The sequence below is a fragment of the Gavia stellata genome, chromosome 11 (genome assembly GCF_030936135.1).
Source record: "Gavia stellata isolate bGavSte3 chromosome 11, bGavSte3.hap2, whole genome shotgun sequence".
NCBI classification, from domain to species: domain Eukaryota; kingdom Metazoa; phylum Chordata; class Aves; order Gaviiformes; family Gaviidae; genus Gavia; species Gavia stellata.
In genome coordinates, this window is record NC_082604.1 from 23,978,744 (window position 1) to 24,000,168 (window position 21,425).

Genomic DNA, 21,425 nt, shown 5'->3' on the forward strand with positions numbered 1-21,425 from the left:
TGCACCTGAGACTCCATATACTGCATTTGTTGGTTCCTTTGCTACCTGATTCCTCAAATGTGTATCTCTTCTCTTTGTTAAAGGAGCCAACTCTTTTCCACTGAAGTCTCCATTTAAGTTTGCTCTTTATTTAACCTTCACTGTGCCTACCTGAGCTGGTTTCATCTTCATCTGATTGCTTGGCCACTTTATTTTTTACTGCAGCTTAGTAGCCCCTTGAATTCTGCTATAGTTCATGTAATTCTCATCATGTGGTTCAGCTCCCTGTGGAATTTTTTCTCCTGCCAGCAGCGGTTATTTACTTTCTCTTTCTGCATTTTTCATTGTCACTGAAACGCCACCTCTGACAATGTTCAACCTCCTCTAATCCCTTCAAAAAAAAACCCCGCTGCGGTTATTTATTTATTTACTTCCAACCTACTATAAACTTAAATAGCATTGCTATGTCCACAGAGTGCATGTTGGCACAGATGCCCAATTTGTTTCCCATAGCTACGTGGCATGCTCTCATATTTTTCTGGAGAGTCAAGCAGAGGAAAAATTGTTTTCTTTTTGCCTTTACTTTCTTAATCATTGGAGAAGCCCCCAACAGACACAGCATGATGAGAGAGGATTTTTACCTGCTTTCTTAGCTGATGACTCAATATACTCATTTTTTAGTGCTTACACAAAAACGTTTTGGGCAGATTTCAAGAAAAGCAGGGAAAAACCTTTTGCTGCATCTAAAATGTTGTGACTATTTCATGTTGATAAGAGCTCTCTTTCTCTTTCATTAACTGAGAGCTTCTCCTTATTTTAATCCACGCAGCTCTGCCTGGGGACACAGCTATCTGGCTTTCAAACACCGACGATCAGGTGGAGACAGGGGTCCATTTTGTTCCTTGCTTTACTGCCATGCTAACTAGACTGTGTCAGACTTAAAATTTTACACATCAGAGATCACAGAAATCTTTTTTTTCTTGCTGATGTCTCCTACTAATGCTAAATCAGGTCCTCAGGAAAGGACTCTTCAAGTGATAAAAACAGTTTGTAAGAAGCTTCTCCTGGTCTCCCTTCTTAGAGGTGGGTCAACAGAAGTTCATAAGAAGGTAGGCCTGGAGGGCCTCTCCTGGCTCCTCAAGTCAAATCACCTGGTGTTATATACCCTTGCATCACATAATATCCTATTCATAAATTGAGTAAAACCCATCCTAGAGCTAGTTAGGATTTCTGCCTCTTCTACTCTTGCTGAAACACACTGCAGACCTTCAACCTGAATTATAAGAAGCTTAATTGCCACCCCAGTCTTATTTGTACCTATTTATACACAATGGCCCTTCTGTTATCATTGTCTTTTATCTCTCTCCTTGCCTTTTCAGTTGTTTGCTCTCTTTGGCATTTAGCCCTGCATTATGTTTATTGAGAAGAATAATAAGCTCTTGGCATTTTCATTAATAGACTAATCAAACCACACTTCTCTCAAAAGAGGTATCTCCTACCGTGCTGGCTTCTCTGCTCCATGATGCTTGGGTTTAAATTAACCTCTCCAAACACAGCTGACTGGAGCTATCTGCAATACTCTGGAGAACTGCTGACCAGAGCTCCTCTTCCCTGTGCAGTGCCTGATTCTCTCCTTCAGCTAATGGAAATACCAGTTCATTGGCTCAGCTCTTTCTTTTTCAGTTGCTTTCAGATTGTAGTTGCATTCCTGCCATTGGTCTCCAGTGCATGGTCTTTTAGTTCATACTATTTTACAAGTATATTAGGTATTATATTAAAAGGGGTAAAATTAACTATACCAGGATTATTTGGATTTTTCTAGAATTAAAAGAAAACTAAGCTTTTTTCCATTATTATTCTTCTAAGGTGCATAGAAAGCAAGAACAGCATTGTTATTAAATTCTTAGACTTGATACAAGAACTATGTTGATAGTCATTTTGATAACACCTGATGCTTGCCTAATGCAAATTTCTGCAAAACCAAGATCAAGATCAAACCAAAAGATCAAGATTCTTTGCCAAGAGAAGTTAATTTTAAAAACAGGACACCATTTATTGAAAAATAGATGTCGTTCAAAACTTTCCATTCACCCTGTTCAACATACGATTGGACTTAAAATCACCTACCTCAAAGTGTATGTAAATGGCAGCATCAGTGTGCAACTGCCAAAACAAAGGTCTGCTAAAAATAGTGGAAGTGGTTTTGAAAATTGATGCCAATTCTTGGAATTTCAGGCACTTAAATATGTTCAAAACCCTGATTAGATGAATGGAAATTTCACTCGGAAGGGCTGAGCATTCAGATATGCAATGGCTACGTCTCGTCGGGAATCTAGGCCAAATTGCTTTTGAAAATCTCAGTAGGGCACTTATTTGCATTTTTGGCATCAGAATATTTTTGAAAATATGGTGGTAAGGCTGCCATCCATCAAACACTTCAGCAGGTGCTGAGATTTTATGCAAGCACTTGGCCGAGTTTCTGTATTCACATGCTTAAAATTTACCATGTGCCTAGCTGCCTGGAGGATCAGAGACCACCTCTGCAGGTTTTAGTCCCTCAAGGTTATATATTTGAAAACTATGGATTTGCCTAGTCTGCAAACAAACCATAAGCTGACACACTACACGGTTTCCTCCACCTCTTCACTGAAACTTTAAAAGCAATCCATAAAAGTCAGATAATATTTAACAGAGGGGATTATGGAAAAGCCATTTCCAAATGAGAAAATTGCATTCATGTTTGTTATCTTCTGTCTTCCCTTCACATATATTATGTCTACATATTTATTTTTCTAGTACTACTAGGGAGATTGTGGAGAGAAAGTATTTTTTTTTCCTCTATAAAGGTTGTCAGCAGCATTATCTTAAAGGTGCTGGATGCCATATTGCTTATAGTATTACCGGCACAAATATATATGATGATAAGCCTCAAGGCATAGGACTCAAAGGATAAGTGTGTTTTCCGCGACTCTCCTCTAACCCACTTGCTTTTGCTGAGAAAACAGGACAATCTCTGTGCGTGTTCACGTGGGATAGAGAAGTTGCATTACGCCAGCCTCCTCGGCCATTTGCAGAGAGTCGAGGAAGAGACCCAAGTGATTAATCAAGCGATGGCTGAGCTAGCAACCGTTCCCTACCTGCAGGACACCGGTGGGCAGGATGCCAAACTGGTAAGTATTTATTTCTAATACTTGTTTTGGCCTTTAGAGGCAGGGAGGGAAGGGTTGGGGCAGAGCACTGCACTGCAATTTGCTCTGGAAGTCATTTTTCGAATGCGCAGACCTGAAGTAGTTTTAAAATCCAACTGCAGTGCCTTGTCAGAGGAGGTGCTAATCACCTGCAAGGATGACTTTTATAGAAGCAGCATGACTCATCTGTAGGCATATTTTTAAAACCTCTTCTTTTCCCCCAAACCTCCCCAAATCAGTCTGGGAAAATGATTGCAATTATTCAGATCGTGCTACTTTAAGATAGCTAACATCAGAAGCCACCTGCAGCAAAACAGGACGAATCTAGTTAAAGCTGAGGAGAGGGGAGAAGGAGAGAAAAGATTTTCTTTCCTGGCTCCATCTACAACTTGCTCCCTGTCTCTGAATAAACCTGTCTACCCGCTATGCTTTTGTTTTCCCTTGGTAAAATGAGGGCAGCGATGGTAGCAGGGCTGTTCCAAGACTAGAGTCATTAATAGCTTGATAGTATATTGATAACCTGCAATCAAAAAGTACTGTATGGTTATTCCTCCACGAGGCTGGTGGGTTTTCTGATGGGGGAGGGAGGGAGCTCACAATCATGCAAATTTTAAGCATTTCATTTTAGGGGAAAAAAAAAAAAAAACAAAACCAAAACCACCAGTCCCTCCACAGTCCCTGCATTTTAAATGCAGTCCAATTTTGATGATCCAACTTCGGTTCACTAAAACCTCTTGGTTTTCCCAAAGCTGGTCCCTTGACATTTGTTTGCAGTCCTGTAAAGCTCCTAAGCTCTGTAGAATTAAAGCTTCACAGCAGCTTGCTTTAGGGAAGACGAGCAGTGGCCTGCAACTGCAGGAGGTGGATGCCAGACTTTGAAGTCTGGGCTCGAGATAAGGGGAAACAACATTGCGAAGAAACTGTGTTATTAAAAGACATTCTCCTTTTGATGCAAGTTTTCTAGTATTAAACTTCAGCAGGCCCACATTTCAAGGCTGACTAAAGGGTCTTGAGTTATTGGTACATATTTCAGTGATAGGTTTTTCTCCAGGGTACAATATTTTCAGTACATCACACGTTAGGCATAGGCTATTACGCCGTTGCCTGTATCTTGTCATGTAGTAATCATAAGCCTGACCTCCCCGGAAAGCTTTTTGGGGGAGGCTCTAGGTCACCCAAGCAAAGGTCTTCTGTCTCTTAGGGGTTGGACTGGGCAGAACAAGGGTCCGTGCTGGGAGATTTAAGTGACAGAGTGTAAAACTTTCAACGAAACACATACACTTTGTTTACTGAGCCCAAGGTAAAAATGAAAGAATAAAGAATAAACGCAGAAAATTTCTAGCAGCTATCCTGTCCAGAGCATTAAAATGTATTAATGCAGCATTCATTTTTTTCTCTTTGTCCTGTCATCCTGCTGTAAAATATATTTGTGTGCAAATGGAGGCTCGGGTGCTTTGCAGCCAGAATATTTTAGTGAACTTCAGGCACCACAGAGTTAAGGCAGAAGACTGCAAGCAAGAACTTGCAGAGTGGCTTCACCAGGGAGTGATTAATGGGCTTTATCTTTCCTGGTGGCATCAGCCCGCATGGCACAGGCCCCTCTTATGCCAGTAGGGACCGTTTCCCTGCGACATCACAACCGCATCAAGCACGGAACATTGCTGCCCATCATTGGGTCTGCCCAAACCGTCCAGGGACCGATCACAAGATCGTCATTTGCTCGGCCTACCTGTCATCCTCCTCATTTCACTGGGGTCCAGGCAGGATGAAACATTTTGCAGGACTGGGCTGTACTGGTGTGATTCAGCAGCCCTCAATGGATGCTACAGAGGCAGCCCCCCCGCATCCACGGGCTCAGAATCACAGCAGGCATGCTGACTCCACGTGCTTTTCACTCTTCAGCAACATTTCTAAGAGATCTCTAAATTTTTCCATGAAGAAAATTGAGCTGGCCAAATTCTAATCTCACTTGTACTAATAAAAATGTAAAGTAATTCCTCTGAGGTCATTCTGACTTTACATTGGTAAAACTGAGATAAGACGTTATGACCAAGCAAGGCACTTAAATTGTGCAAGTTAGAAAATGCTAAAGATGCCAAATGTTTATTATCACATACAGTATAAGTTGTATAAAGTTTAAAGCACACTCAATTTATGATAGTGCAATTTGCACTGATACAGCAAGGATCCCAAAGGCATTTCAATTATAAACTCTTCTGCGTAAATGTCTTCCTGCAACTAAATAAATAGAGTCCTAATCTATGGCACAGAGAATCTCAACTGAGGCCTTTTTAGACCAGTATTTATTCATAGACCCTGGGAAAATAAAAATTTCACTTAGCTTGAATAGCTGAATGTAAGTGGGGAAAAACCCTGAAGAAAACCTTTTGAAGGTTTATTATTTCCATGTCACCGTATTTGTACATCATAAATCAAGATGAAAGCTTGTTAAAAAAGCAAAAATCTATTTCAATTTAAAATCAAATGAGGACAAGATATTTTTTAAAATGCAGCATTTTTCCTTGGAGGGGATTTTCCAAAAAGACCAGCTTTGGGAGAATTACTGTGGTTTACCAACTGCCCGCTCTTGTTGCACGCACATTTTCTCTGCCAGTAGAGCTGGTGAAAAACTTTGGGTGATAAAAATTAAAACCAGAGCAGACGATGGGAACTTTTCCCTGGCATCTATCAATATCAGTGAAACTTTAATTGGAAAGGTTTCTTATTTCAACTTCTTGCCCAAAGCAGCGAGGTCCCCAGCTCAGTTGGGCTGTCAGAGCAGTCCCTTGCGGGTGACAGACCGATGTCCTGGTCCCTGCCCCGGCAGCTGCTGTTTGACCAGTTCTTCAGAGAGAATCACTCCAAGAAAAACAATGGAGAAATCCTCCTCTTCCCCTAATGGGTCCCTCCTCTGCCTGGTTTGATGCAGGATCTGTGCTTTGCCCATTCTGCCCTTAATACCCTTAATCTCTGGGCTGTGTCCATTCGGGATTCATAGAAGGAGATTATCTGTCATAAAAGTATTGTGATGGAAAATTTCTGACAGGTTCTTGACTCTGTTTGCATCAAAGTCAGAGGCAGAAATTTGCAGTTTTGTTTTTCATGAATACTAATGCATGACTTCTTAAAACATCAAATATTTGGACCAATAAGATTCAACTTAATGGCTGCACAAGCCCAGAGAAAGCAGGCTGGAACTGACCGTAGCAAATTCATTTAGAAATTCAAAAAAAGATTCCTGCCTCCTTTGTCCAGTTTTGGTACACAAAGAATTTTAACTTCAAAAACCTGAATGCAAAGGTAAACTTGAGGAAATACAGAGCTGCTCCTTGAATCCCAAGGCAGCATTTTTGTATCTTGCACCTATGAGCCTAAACACCGATGTTTTAAGTTTCAACACCTTATGAACTCATATTAGACTGCTGCCTGTCTGGGTACAGAAAGAAGAGACAATTTCTCTATGAATGCTTATGCTTATACTGTCCAATTACTTGTAATGAGTAACAAATTTGGGAAGAGACACCAAAAACTATTGTTTGGGTTCACTTTAACCAATTAAACATTTTGGAATACATCTAATAGAGCACAGCAATATCACAGGTGGTAAATACAAGTTTCTCCCAGTTCGTTCCTAAACACTGATGCTAATGGCTGCTCACGGGAGGACACCCTGGATCCAACCCTTGGCTCTCTGTTACTGAAGAGCAACTGAAACATTCTCAAGTGTTTGGGAAGGGTGCAGGGTGAGGCAATGCTATGACTAACCTGGAAGAGTACTGGAGTGAGGCAATACTACGACTAACCTGACTTTTAGCCTTCCCTCTAACACTAAGGACTGATTAACAAGTATTTTCCTACAGCTTCTTTTTATAGTTTACTCTAGAAATTGTCAGCCTTGGTTTTATGCTCTGTTATGCTGAATGATGGGGAGAAGGGAGGGTTTGCCAAAGAAAAAGAGTAGTAAAAGCAGGGAAAATGAGCTAGATACTTCCAGCTACAGTAAAAGCATCTCAGCTTTAGCGTTGTCCCCTTGTGAGGTTTTACACGCTGCTTTAAATTATGATACATTAGCCTTGGGAGAAAATACTAAAAAGCATTCATGTACGACACAGAATAACCCAGACAGCTAAAGAATGAAATATGGAGCCTTTATTCTTTACAACCCAACTCTTCCTTTACTAAGTATAAACATTTACTGCATTAAAACGTATAGGCTTAAATACAAATTTTCCAGAGGATTTTTTCCCGTTAAGTATTCTATATCCACAATAATACAGTGTAATGGCTGAAGCAAAGATGAGGTGGCAGTGCTCATTGTGTGAAAGATGAGTAATAAAATCATCAGCGTACAAATGATTTTTTAATTAGGTTTTAATCTGTGTATTTAGAGAAGTTATTTCTGTGTGAATTCCACACTGATAATTTTTATCTTGGTGCCACAGCTGCAGTCACTAATGGCAGATGCCATGGACACCCTTGAAGGAAGAAGTGATAAAAGACGTGTGTGGAATGAAATTCAGGAGGTAAAAACCCGCAGCAAAGGGCAGGAGTGTATATTGCTCCTTGGGGAGTAAATGTCCACCTGAGCGGTATCTGTTCAAAAGATAGAAGAGAAAGTAGGTGCCATTTGAAACCTGACTGCATGCCTTGAACTCTGTTAGTGCTCAGGCACTAACCACAAATACATATTTATTATTTGCTTTAGCCCCTATGGTTGATCTTTGTCCATGTTAATAGTCCCATGTGGTTGTCTAATGCAAAAAAACCCAACCCTGTATAGCTTATTTTTGGCTGGTAATTACACTTCTCTTCTATCTTTTTCATATGGGGTACTGTGCTAATTGGGTGTGGGGAGAGTTGTTAGGGAACAAAATTCAGCCCAACAAATTAGGTCCCTTAGTGGAGCTCAAATGAGGCTTTGGTGATGTGAGAGGTAAAAGATATGTAAATGCCTTTCTGGAGTCTCTGCACAGCAACCGGTCAATTTAATTCTTAAAGGATTTGTGAAATGCATGGAGTCTTGTGTTGGTTCTCTGATGAATCTGACCCGACATAATGAATAATAGGTCAGGCTGGGATGTAATAGGGGTATCTTACATTTTTACAAAGTCTTTCAAACCAGAGCAAATCACAGCTTTGGGCATTCAACACCATCAACATCCAGCCACTTCTGAGGAAAAGGAGAGCGATGCATCACCAGGAAGGGAAAACTTTGCTTGTGGTTCAAAGCATTGGTCTTACCCTATGTCTTACGGCTCCGTCAGATCCCAGACGGACGCACGCTCACTCTGGGTTGCAGCTGTGGTGGGAGACTGGAGAACAGAGGGTTTGAATTTCGGCACTGGTGGGGCTTGAAATTGTCCCTCTTTGGGATTTAGGGTTCACAGACAGATCTCAGGGAAGATACTGAAAACCCAAACCCTGGCTGCACTGAGTCAGCATAACCAGGATAAGCAAATAAGACAGAGATGTCTGAAAGAAATCACAGGGGTGGAGGGACAAGGTATTTCCAAGTGATTTGAATTAAAATTTTAGAAGGCATGTCCTCTGAGAGAAAGTCTGAGTAGGTGTAGTGTCTCGGTTAGCTGTCAGATCAGTGGCTCTTAATAAAGTTTTCCAAGTACAGAATGCTTTCAGAAAGTAGCCAAAACCTAAATGCCAAAAATTATAGACGGTCTGGGTTTCATCTCTTTCAAAAGCTCATGAGGCAAAACAAAGGATAAGTATTCATACCACTTTTACATTGTGCCAGAATAGCCTCTAAATCTCTCACACCTGCCTACAGATCGTATGAGAATCTTTTGCAACACAAATGCCACGTATGATATGCAGTTATCTATATTTATACAATTACATATATATTTCCTGCCATATATAATAAATATTGATAACAAGATGAATGCAAAAAGTCAATGATATATTTACAAATAGCCTATTCCCTGTACTTCTGTAGCACTTATCCTTCCCATTTTCAGACAACAGACTTAAATGTCAAAGGCAGTTTTCCAAACGTCAGGATTTTAATCCGCAGTTGGGTGTTTGACTAACCAGCCTGATTCTCACACCTCTGAACAACCACTGTTCAGAGGCAGCTGAGAAAGGATTGCGGCTGAAAGTTAGACCAAGTGCACAAATATCTAAATATTTATTAAAGGCTCATTAAAAGCTTGTTGGTGCTACCAAAAAAGATTCCCACATATTTCAACAGGTGCTGGCTAATATTTCACTGTAAATTCAGTAAAACAAAGTGTTTTCTTTCGGTGTATTCCTATGTATGTACGCACATCCTTTATATTTCTCTGGATACTTTTACTTTCAGTATTATCTTAATGGAAATCAAGCTAACATTTAAAGATGGACTGGTATCCCATATTATGACACATGAAACTGTGCATAATTCAATATTTGGGAACAAAATTTACTGAATCCGTGAAAATCTGCTCTCTGCCATTTTAAAATTTGGTGCTTCAAAATTTGTTTGCACTCTGAATATAGTTTTGCGTTTCATTTTTGACAACTCAGATAACTATTTGACTTGAGGCATCTTGCTCCAAGCAGAACTCGCTGTTTGTTTCATAATACAAAAATATTTTTCTATATTATACCAGAACACAGAAATGAAAAGCATCATCAAATATTTCTTTTCTACTTTACTTTTTTTCCAAAATTTAATTTCAGCATATTCAGCGCATTCTTAGGAAAAAAATCTCTTTAAATAGAGGAGACAGGAAAACACTCAGGGAGCTTAGGGATTTTTTAGTTAGATTTTTTGTTGGTTTGTGGGGTTTTTTTTAAATCAGCTCTAATTAAGAATGTTACGCTAGGTTAAAGAACTCTAACACATTACTAAGAAGGAGGATTAAATGTGATGATTAAAAATTGATGTGGTGTGGATTACTGCATGTCAGTTGTGCTAGAACCATTGCGAAAAGTTCAGTATTTCGCAGTTCGCTTATCACATGACGCTGATTGTAGGAGCCTACAAAGAACCGTCACACAGATCTAGTTACAAGGTAGTTATTTGTATTTTTGCTATTGAATTAATTTACATATATTGGAAAGTGAAAAAGAACATAAAGGAGTTTATACAATCAGCTATAAATGCAAAACTCTGGAAAGCTGACAGCTACACTACCACCGATGAAGTTTGGCTTTTGCAATAGAAACAGCTGTTGCACCTAATGAAAGCACTCAAAATTTTTCTCTAATGCAGCAGAATTATAGTAGCGCCTATTTTCCAAATGGTTAAAGGGTCTGTCAGAATTGCCATTACAAACCACAGTTTTCGAAGTTTTATATTCTAGAGTCAGCCATAAAAAAATCATTCAGGCTGAAATCTGACATAGAAGGGCACGAAGCCTGACACCCAGACACTTTTCCTTTTGTCACAGTGGAGGGCTTATCAAGTTAGTTTCAAATTAATCTGGGCAATTTTGAATTTACAGGACTGACAAGGTAATAATATACGTGCAGCTTTAAGTGTTGTGGGTGCTGCGCTGCTCATCCAATTCACTGACAAATGTATGTTTTTAAGCGAAATAATTTGTCAAATGGGCTGATTATTTTTGGAAGCTTTAAATACAAAGAAATTAAAAATGACCTCATAATTAGCTGGAGAAAAGAGAACATCACTGCACAGAAGATGCCTTTCTCGGTATTACCAGGCTACAGGCTCTCCAGCCACAAGCAGAGCTGACCCAGGAGAGCCTAGATTACCTTGGGAGATTAAGAAACATCCTCCTACAGAGGCTTTACCCACATACTAGAAATCCCTGAAGAAGGCCTCGGAGGCAGAAAAAACAGGCTAGGTCAGTCTCCTGAAATCCCTATTCTCCAGGATTTTACTGACACTTTTCCTTGCAGTCCCCTGGATAAAATCTGAGCTTTGTATTAGTAATTTGGGGAAACAGACACCTGGGTCTAAAAGACCTTTCAAGCAATTAACAGAGGGACTGAGTCCCAGTCTACCTCAGGAACATTCTCCTAAAAAATTTTTTACTGCCTCCCTTCTTTTTATATTTGTCAGAAATTCCCAAACTGAACTTGCTGGTGGCCAGACTGCTGGGCTTACAGAGGACTCAAGGCAACATGCTAGGGCTTAGCAATTTTTTTTAGTTACTGGCTCTGTCCAAACTGTGTTATAGGTTGAGTCACGAAGGTACTAAAATATCACACCATCAGCATTTCATGAGAATGCCACCTTGATGAATGGGAAGCCCTCCTAAAGCAGTCAGTAGGAAACGCTATGGGAAAGAGCATCAAACCTCCTCTTTTAAAGAGGCTTAATTTTTCACCAGCGAACAGAGGTAGAAATGTATTTTTGCTTACTGGACTTTAAGATGTAAATTCACTTCTTAATTCAAATTGTTATTTTAACAAGACTGACTTAGCCCAGCAGTTTGAGCAATGACCTCTGATGCATAAGGCTCAGCAGCAATGAACAGGACACTTCCAAGAGAAATTAAGGGGCTCTAACCTGATGATTTGTCTCAGTCCCACAAAACTCAGTCCAGCCACTGGGTCTTAAGCAGGTGGAGGCACTACCGTAATAGCCAGGTCTGGCCATTATTGACTAGTTTCTTTGCTGACAGAGTTACATATGATGTAAGTGAAGTCTGCTGTGAACATGAATGCTGGGACTAGCGGTAAAGCTTGGCCCTTAGTAACTCAAGGAACCAGGTCTCTGCATGGTCACTACATGGTCACTGCAAGACTCTACAGACAGGCAGAAGGGTTTAGAGTATCTCAGATACATAAACCAGCAGGAAGGCTCCTCCTTTCCTCTACAGAGCCTTTGTTTCTCTGCAGTCTTGTAAGAGAAAAAAATAAAGAAATAAAAAGAGATTACTTTCCTATCTCATAAGAATAAATTCATTAATAAAGCCTCACAATATTGTTACAGTGAGAGGCATTTCATTAAATAGATACTTTAGAGCCTATCAAGCAGAAACTTTTGATATCCAAAGAGAGAGCCAAGTAAGTGCAAGTGCCAGTATGGCTCTGCTTCCCCTATGAAGATAATAATGTAGTTCTACTTCTCCATTTAGCCCCTAGGCTTTCATAGCAGTTTCATAGGATCCTCTTACCATCATTTGAACAGCCAAAGGATAGACGGGAGTTGGCAAATAAACACTTTCCTACACTTCCACATGTGAGACACTTCATAAAACCTTCACATCTGAGTTTACCTCAAGGGCATCACATACTTTGCAATTTAGATAAGTTATTATGCCCATCATTTGCTGAGCTCAGTGGAATGCTTGTTTCATAAATCTGAAAGCAGAGCAAACATGGATGAGTGAATAAAAGAACAGATGTAACTTACATAAGGATAAGTATATGACAAAAGCTGCACTAATATATGTGAATATGAAATGAAGTAAAATTAGCCTAACATATTATATAATCTTTTAGCCAGGCACAGAGATTTTCAGTAGTTGACCTCTGCTTACTACACGTCTGCCTTCTGCAACAGCAGGGGAACGCTATCTGATGAACTGTGCTCTTCCACTGACATTATCTCTTAATTGAAAACCAAGCCATGGAAAAGGGCCATAGACTTGCTGTGCTTTCGGTCAGCCAGAGAAGCAAGGAGGGAGATTCATAGTACATTGACGGAAAGTGGACGTGTTGCTGAATAGTATTATGCTGGCTTCTAAGACGGTTATTTGATGTATATGACTTTGTAACGCCTTGTAAAGTCATCCAAGCCCATGCCACAGCCACAGGGAACTGCGCTTGTTCTCAGAGCATGCAGGCTTCAAAAGTTGTTGCGTTTTGGGGCGCTCTCTTGAGTCAACTTGGCTATTCCTGAACTAATAGAAGGAAAGTGGTTCCTGGTTTGTTCTCTCGTGATGCAGCCGCGTGTTTTATGAAGGCATGGGCCCACTGTGTGAAGGGAGAGGGAAAGCAAAGGATGGGAAAGGATAGGAAACGCACATTTTCTGGAACAGGAGTGGAAGTCTAACATGTAGTATCTGATGTGTAATGAAGTCGGAAAAGTGCAAATGCAAAAGGAAAATAATGTTAGTGGCACTGATTCAGGTAGACCGAGAGTGAAGGAAACGAAGAGCAGAGCGACCAGGTAGAAATGCAAAAATTTTTGTTAGACTTGACCAAAGATGGGCTTCATGCTAAGATTAGAGAAAACATATTAAGACATTCTGGAAAGGATTAATTCAGAATCAGCAACAGCCTTGAGAGGGACAAGGAGAAACTATGGCAGAGGTTTTTAACCTGGCACTGAGTGAAGTTTTCAGAATAGGCGGAGGAAGTTAGGAGAGTGCATGAGCGGAAAATGAGATCTGCCCCACTGAATCTGAGGTGACACAAAAGAAATGTAGGCAACCAAAGAGTCCCATTAATAAATTCAGCCCCACTGCAGGGACAATAAAAGCATGACAGCATTCGCAGAGCTTTTTGTGTAAGAGAGAGGTGACAATGGGATTTCAAGAGTTATCAATAGTCCTGGTCCCTAAAATCAATTCCTGCCCTTGTGAGTCTCTGGTTCATTGTGTCGCGCACACAAGAGGAGAGGAGATGCCCAGCAAGATGCCTACATGGCCCTCAGCTACACTGGAAGAAACAATTGCATCCTCCCCAATTCCCACCCTCCAGACACCAGTATCTAATATAAAGCTGAGCTATTTAGTGACCACACACTAAACAGCTATACCTCCTGATCGCAGCGAGAGCAGCGTTGCAATATAAAGAACAGAGGCTGTGACTCTAAGAAACAGTAAGCTTTCGGGCATACAAGGTTTTATTCAAGTCTGAAGCAGATGCAGGAAGTTTCAAGTTTGCTGTTCCACACCAGAAGGAAAGTTCCTGTACATAAAAGCATGTTTTTTTTCCAGCTAAATCAGTTGGTCTAATAATGGATATCATCTATACCCATCATTCTTAGACCATCACAGCCACAACAAAACACTGCTAATGCTATTGGGAAAGAGTGTTTTGTTATGAGAAAGGCTTTGGTCTATTCCACCAAGCTATAAGGTGCGATAAGTCACTGGAATAGTTTTAAATAGCAGCAAATCTAGCAACTGAGCAGTAAATGTCCTAAACATTGGAATAATGTAGCTGGTTGTAGCTGCCTGGCAGTTAAATCACAGGCAATTCTGGGCATTAACAATCTCCACGTAAGAATTCAGATAAACATTTCCTCAGCCCTTGCTAATCATGCTGTCAGTTATAAATGAGCAGTCTGCTTACCTGCTGCCCTCTACCAGAGAAGGTCTCCAGCCCTATAAACACTTGCTACCAGGTATTGTTACCGCTGTGAAAAACAGCGTGAGTCAAGACTGCTCATAGTACACCCCGCACTGGACAGTGATTTCAGGAGAGCTTATAAAGTACAAAAGCACCCTCTGAGTTGTGAGGTAGTTAATAAATGTAATTCATTACCAGCATCAATATTATTTTTACTCAGTTCCTCATCAGCAAACACTCTTTCCTCCATCTGCTTGTAGCACTGGAGCTTTGCTAGTGTGCTAAGAACCTACCGGCAAACACTGGTTTTCAGTATTTCACTGAACTCATTTCTTTATGATGGAAATGCACAATGGAGCTGTCTGTCAGACTTCTTTCTCTAAAGAAAGGCAGTGCATACGAATGAGGCATGTGAAAATACTGAAAAGGAGCATGAGGGACAACATATTTACCTTTGGCATCGGCATCTGAAGCTGTCAACATTTCTAGAAGCAGGTCCAAGGCAAGACTTATGCAGTCAGTTGGGTTACATCGCCAAACAAATGTAGGGAAATGACTTTGGCCTGCCCGCGGCACTTCAAATCATGCACTACGGTGTAAACCCACTCCCTTCCAAAAGCAACCATAGCAGCTTAAATGTGCTTCACGTAACACGCAAACAGAAAAATCATGATTTTTATCCCAGATATTGAGCAACCTTTGTTCTAACTGACCTTAATGGAAGGTACAGATTAGGGTTTCATTTTCATTAAAATATCAGTAGCTTTTCTCAAGCGTGTGCTCAGCTTTTCCTCCTTACTCTAGACAGCCATCCCTACGTACTCATAGGCCCTTCAAGTACTGTTCCTTTGGTTATATTCACTCCAAAGAGCGCTTTAGCAAGTAGCTCTGGGAGACAAAGGAAAATGTTGAGAGGTGCTTTATGTTTAAAGGCAGCTCATTTGCCTTCTATTACTGATAGCTCCCAAGTAATAAAAATAGATTTTGTATGCCAGAAGATCATTTTTGCTATTACATGTTATTTATAGCTCCTGCATATATTTTCAAAAGCAGCTGTTTCTTATTTGAGAGTGACTCCCCCGATTTATATTGGGATTTAGGAAGTTTGGATGTTTAGGCATTGTAGAGAATGCATACACATGCATCCGTGTGAGACATACTTTTACAATTTTACAGTTTACAGAGTCTGCTTGCTATCCATCTACATTTTTTTCTAAAGGAAGTTATTTTCCTATAGGAGTTTGTCCTTGTGGGATCCTGGCTCCTTCTCATTTCATTCTAAAGTCTTTAGCAGGTACTATAACTGATATTTTGTATTTGTACTCAATTTCATGCCAATCTTTTAAAAGACACGTGTTCTTTCAAGTTAGCTTGTGACTAGAATAGCTCCCCCATTTTTGGATAAGCCATGAAGCTTCCTTTGGACCATTGGTAAGCCATCGAACATGGACATCTGTTCCTTGGAACAGCCCCCTTGCAGCAAAGGTTGACAAATGTCATGACATCTGTGGCCCATCAGGACTTGGACAAAACCACGCTGAATGATGAATAGTGTTGCAGTGTTCCCTCATCGTAGCTGGTACATATCACGTAATTAGGAACCATATGTGGGATGTCTTATCCCGATGAGTACATAGGAAGGGCAAAGGATATACCTGCATTGTGGTATTTCAGGGCAAAACCAGATGTATCCAGGCAAATTCAGAAGTGACTGATAGGGCATTACCAGAAATGCAGTAAGTTTTTCAGAAAAGGAGATGTGAACTTCCCATAAAGCCCTACTTTGAGGAGGAGGTTGGTCTAGATGACCTCCACAGGTCCCTTACACTGAAATCTTTCGATGATTGTAATTCAGCTGCAGCCAGCAAGTGCTGCTTACATATCCCTCCACGCCACAAGCAAATCAATCAGGATGGCATCCAGAGAGCAGGGCTGAACACTCACAGCAGCGAGTCTCTCCCATCCATCACTGGACAACATGTACAAAAGGGCAAGATTAGAAATATTTTTATATGCTCCAACCAAGGCCTGTATTGTTCCTTATCTTTGTGTGGATCTATATAATGTCATTTTCAAAAACTCCTGTAGGTCTGAATCAAATCCTAAGCCAAAGGGACACCATATATTGCCTCACCTGATTAGACCCTCTGCAGTTCATCCCTCCAGCTAATCCTGTTGCATTGCCTGCTACCCAAAAAGCTCTGTGTTTTCATTGCATAAACTGCATTGTACCAAAAACATAAGTATTTACAGATTCTGCTCAACCTGAGAATGATGTAAAACCATTTCAGTTAAGAATGAGCTGATCACCTCAGTATTCGCATAGACCACAGATCATTTTCTTCTCCCAGCAAACTCAGAACACGAATTCAGAGCAGACTAATTGACTTATAGTCCATCCAGGTACTTCTGGTGCACTAATTATACTTTTCACTTTCTCACTCCGTGTCAGAATAAAAATGCCTTGATGTGTGGCACCGAGGAAAGGCAGACACAACCTCGCCCATTCACCTGATTTTCCCTGAGAATAAAAGAACAGAAATTCTTTCAAGACATGGCATGTCGGTGCTGCAGCTCTGTGCTGGTGCCTCAGCAGCACAGCAAAGGCTGTGCCATCGAGGCCAGCAGCTTCTTGGTCTGAGGGCACACACGGAGGTTTTGTCCTTCCCAGTCATTCCTATGGCTTAAAAAAATAGTGTCATTTCCTTCAGGTGGGCCAAACAAATTTGCATTTTCTTGTCCTGTTTCTCATTTTCATTCAGCCACCAGCCTAGAGATATCTCTATCCTAACTTAATGCCCCTAAGTGTCAGGCATGCAGACCCAGCATTAGCCCATTGCTTTGGTTCCCCAGGTACCTTCATGGTCTCAGGGGTATAAAACTGAAGGCAGGCAGTTGAAACGCCAACACTATCTAGCTGTACTCCTGCAGAAGCCCAGGTGTTTTCTCAGTGTTAATTCCCTTGCTTTTTCTTCCGCCCCTCCCCAAATCAACAATTTCCACCATTGATATCTTCCACAACATATTATCAATGCAAGAGTGTGAAGCACGAAGGAGAATTTTGGGGAAATGTAAAATAAATGCAATATTAATGTAAAGAGCACAAAATAAACTCTACTGAGTACCTGGTTCATTTTCAAATTTCTGTCCCCAGACCCCTACACTTCTCTGCTTAGCCTGATCCCAAAGCACCTATAGGTACCACACAGATGTGCTGTGGACTAAGGATGTAAAGGTATCTTTTGTTTCTATTTCTTCCCTCCTTCCATTTGATCTTGATTACGTCCATTCCCCTTTTTTTTCCTGCTCCCTCCAGCTGATCACAGGGGCCAGACTAAAGACAGAGAGAAAAATCCAGTGAAAGAAATAGGGTCAGGAGCTGCCTGAAATCAGGAGCTAATGAGGAAGAAGCGGGAGGAACTGGAACGGAGGGGCAGTTGTGCACCGAGGAGCCTCTAGCTGGGCCAGGGCTGGAGACCTTGATCCAAAGTAGAAATGCTGCCATTGCACTGCTGGGAGTAACTGGGCAGGCAAACACTCAGGACATCTTGAAAGTAAGATGTCATAGCAGTGGAAGATTAAAAATAGGTTGAAGCCTAGTTTGTCTTCATAAGTTCTCAGGTCACCAGGCACTTGAGCAAAAGACCATAAAGACCCTGGGTAGATGGGAGAAGTGTGGTTTCATGTGTTCAGGAGAGTATTTAAGGGACTTCAAGGATGTCAAGCAGCAAGTTCAGCTACTGAGAGCTGAGCACAGGCCCTGCAAATGGGATGCGATGTGATGCTGCTGACCAGCTCCCAAGCACAGACTGTGGTACACAGGGACACTATGCAGATCAGGGGATTAGAGGTGGGGAAACGTAATCCAAGTACAAATAGTGCAAAGGACTGACCCAGCGATGTTGACCTCTGCGCAGGTTGGGATGAGACCCAAAATGAGCCTCGTGTGAATCACTGGCAACCCCAGTAATGAACGCTCCCCTGTGAACCAAGTCCTACCGAGCTCCTCACTTGGGCTTCAGCGCTGCTTTAGCCTATATAGTGGCTGCAGGGTTCAGCGATGTAACCCTGGGATGTGGTCTCAGCATCAGCCTGTGGCCAGTTTGGGAATCAGTTACAAGTCTTTTCCAAAATCCGCTTTCCTACGACAGCTGTGGCTCTAACACTAATCACGTTTGGGTCGGTTACAAACTGTGTCCTTCTACCTGCTCCCATCCACACGGATTCCTATTTAAACAGTTGGGGGGGGGTAAGAAGTGAAGGTATTGATTTAAAAAATTTGCATTTCCCGATGAGAGCCCTGAAGGTGGCTCACGACAGACAGACAGCAGAAGAGCGGGCACAGGGAGGTTTTAAATCACGGCAAAACGGCAGAACATAATGCTTCCAATTTACTTTCTTAAAATGAAATGTGCAAGCTAAAAAGCCATGAATAAGCACTACTGAACACTGCAGCCACCGAAAAAAGATTTTTAAGCCATTCCCCCCCCCCCTTTATCTTGTCAAGAGACTGTATTTTCATTGTGTTCATATGGTAATTTAAATCATGCTAGGGCTCCGAGCATACAGTGTAATTGTAAGTCGGTGAGGGTTTGAATGCCATCACTGCTGTGCAAATAACATCATCAGCTCATCAGCTGTGTCAGTAACATTGCAATTATGTATGCAACTATTATTTCCACCCCTGATATGCCATATTAGAACTTATTTTGGGGGCTGGAGCTGACAGGTACTCTATAAATATGAAAAGCACACAACAGCAGCCGAGCCGTGGTTCGAGGTAGGCACATCATTCCACCGGGGCTTTCTGGTGGCATCACCAGCAGTGCAGGCACCACTGAACAGTCCTGAAGGAGCTGCTGTAAAAATGGTTGCTTTTTTGCTGCTCTCTTTACCCTCACCCCTCACCCTACGCATCATCCGGGACCCATTTCTCTTCCTCTTATCACACTTTGTGCTCCCCAAACACAAGCACTACCCCCAAAATGGAAAAGATTACTTTTAACCACAGAAGAAAGTTAGGTAGACATTTTAATTTGGTCTGTTGCAGAAGAGCCTTGGGGGTTTGGTGGTTGTTTGTAATGTGGCTAAGCCCCTGGACTGGAGCTTGGCACTAAGTGATTAGTCTTTCTGAGATTTCCCATGTGCTTTTGGCCAGATCAATGATTTCCTAAGCTTTTATTTCAGCGTCTTAAAAATGAGGCTAGCATAATGATTCCTTTCTCTAATCCTCCGCATGTTTATATGGTGAGCACGTCACAGCAGAGCCAGCCCGCGAGGCTGTCTTCAGAGAGCCCCAACCTCCCCGTGCTCCTGTTGCAATGGATCTCTTGGCAACAGAGGAGCAAAAGCCCACGAGCAAGTGCCCATCAACGTTCGCTATCGCGGTAGAAAACTGTTTTCCATGGCATCATGCACGGTGTTACACAAAGCCGATCCACTGAAAACGTCACCCCGAAAGCTTCTTGGGGAGGAGGAGGCAGAGCTCCTCTCCCAGACACGTTCCTTGTGCCCTCGGCACCCCAGGGAGGCAGAAGTAATGGTCCATGAACTTTTCTGCTTGTCTGTTTTCTCTCTACCACACACACCATGGCCAGAGCGCACAGCACAGCTTCAAGTTCAGGGCTGAGGAGCACTTCAGTAACAGCTCAATATATGAATAAATACAATAGGAAGCCACGCTTAGATTAATTCACAGTCAGCTGTTCTGTGTTGTGCCTAAAGAAGCAACGCTCCACTGAATGCATGTCAGGATGATAGATCAGGACTTTTTTTTTTTTTAAAAAAAAAAAGCATTCAGCTTAAAATCCAATTGGAAGATTGATTCTTTAGATCCTCACATTATATGGGGTCCAGGTCTTGAGTATAATTCAGTGTGAAGGGAGATGATTCTCATCTTCACCTTACAGAAATGCTGCATATCGCAAAAGCTGACAAAGGGTATGAATAAAGGTAAGGTATGGGGAGAGAGCGCCATAATATTATGAATGCCTGGTATTTACAGAATACCTGTACACAGTACTATTAATCTATATTTTCGGTTGTTTTGAAATCACCCTGCAAGGAAGATGTGTCTATCTGAATGTATTCTTTATTAGAATAATTACGTTTTTATTTTGGGGGGACACTGAGGTCATCTATTCTTTTACTGTATTCTCTAGTGTATTATATTCATGGGAAAACACATTTATTCAGAACTTCATTTTGATTTAATAGAAAAGTGGTTCTTGCCACAGCAATGTGGAATACTCATTTTTCTCCATGTGTTGATTTTTGGCATATAAATGCCAGAAGCCTCTGTTCTCTTTCCTTATCAAGAAAAACTTGCCTGAGATTAATTTCCTCATCATCCCTTCCTTTTCAAGTGGCTGTTTTTCAATGCCATTTAAAGACAGAGTTGTGATAAATCCCTGTTTTCAATGTAGAGGTTTCATTGAAAGAGGCTATTCCACAGCAGTAAAGTAATTCAATCCAAATGGAAAGGGACAAAAAAAAAAAAAAAAAAATTATGAAATCAGGTACCACTACTCCAGCCAATTGTATGAGGTGCCTTCGTGTATTTTTCTTTCTAATGACAATTAGTTTTGAAACAAACTAATTGCAAAAGTTTTTGAAGTTTTTGTAGAGGGGAAGAGAAATGTTTCTGACACCACTTCTTTGTAATTGCAGATTGGACTAATTGAAGACTACTTATACCAAGTAGAAGACAATTACTTAAAGAACAAAAGGCAGAGAATGGCTAGGACGGAAAAAAAGAAAATGAAGAGGACTCAAAGTACACAGCAACATTAGAGCCTAGGAAATACAAAGCTGTCCCTTACCAGCCCTAAGGACATGGCCACACAGCGAACAAGAAAATTAACACTGTAGATATTTGATAGATAGGTCAACAAAAGCCACCTTTCCACTTAATGAGCCTTCCCCTCACTGTGGGGTGTCTTTAGCGAGACACTCCTGCACTTCATTAGTCTTAACTGGCTGGAATAAATGTCTGTGAAAGTCTTATTTTAAATTGTCTTGTTTATTTAAATAGTAACACCCAGACAA

General features: G+C 41.2%; 1 protein-coding gene across 1 annotated transcript in view; it reads left to right on the forward strand.

The window, feature by feature from the left end:
- SPATA16 (spermatogenesis associated 16) overlaps positions 1-21,170 on the forward strand; it is a 98,549-nt gene extending 77,379 nt beyond the window's left edge. Inside the window, 3 exon segments of the mRNA XM_059822873.1 lie at positions 2,985-3,149; positions 7,610-7,690; positions 21,048-21,170. Coding sequence (XP_059678856.1) covers positions 2,985-3,149; positions 7,610-7,690; positions 21,048-21,170 — 369 coding nt within the window.
- The last annotated feature ends 255 nt before the right edge of the window (positions 21,171-21,425 follow it).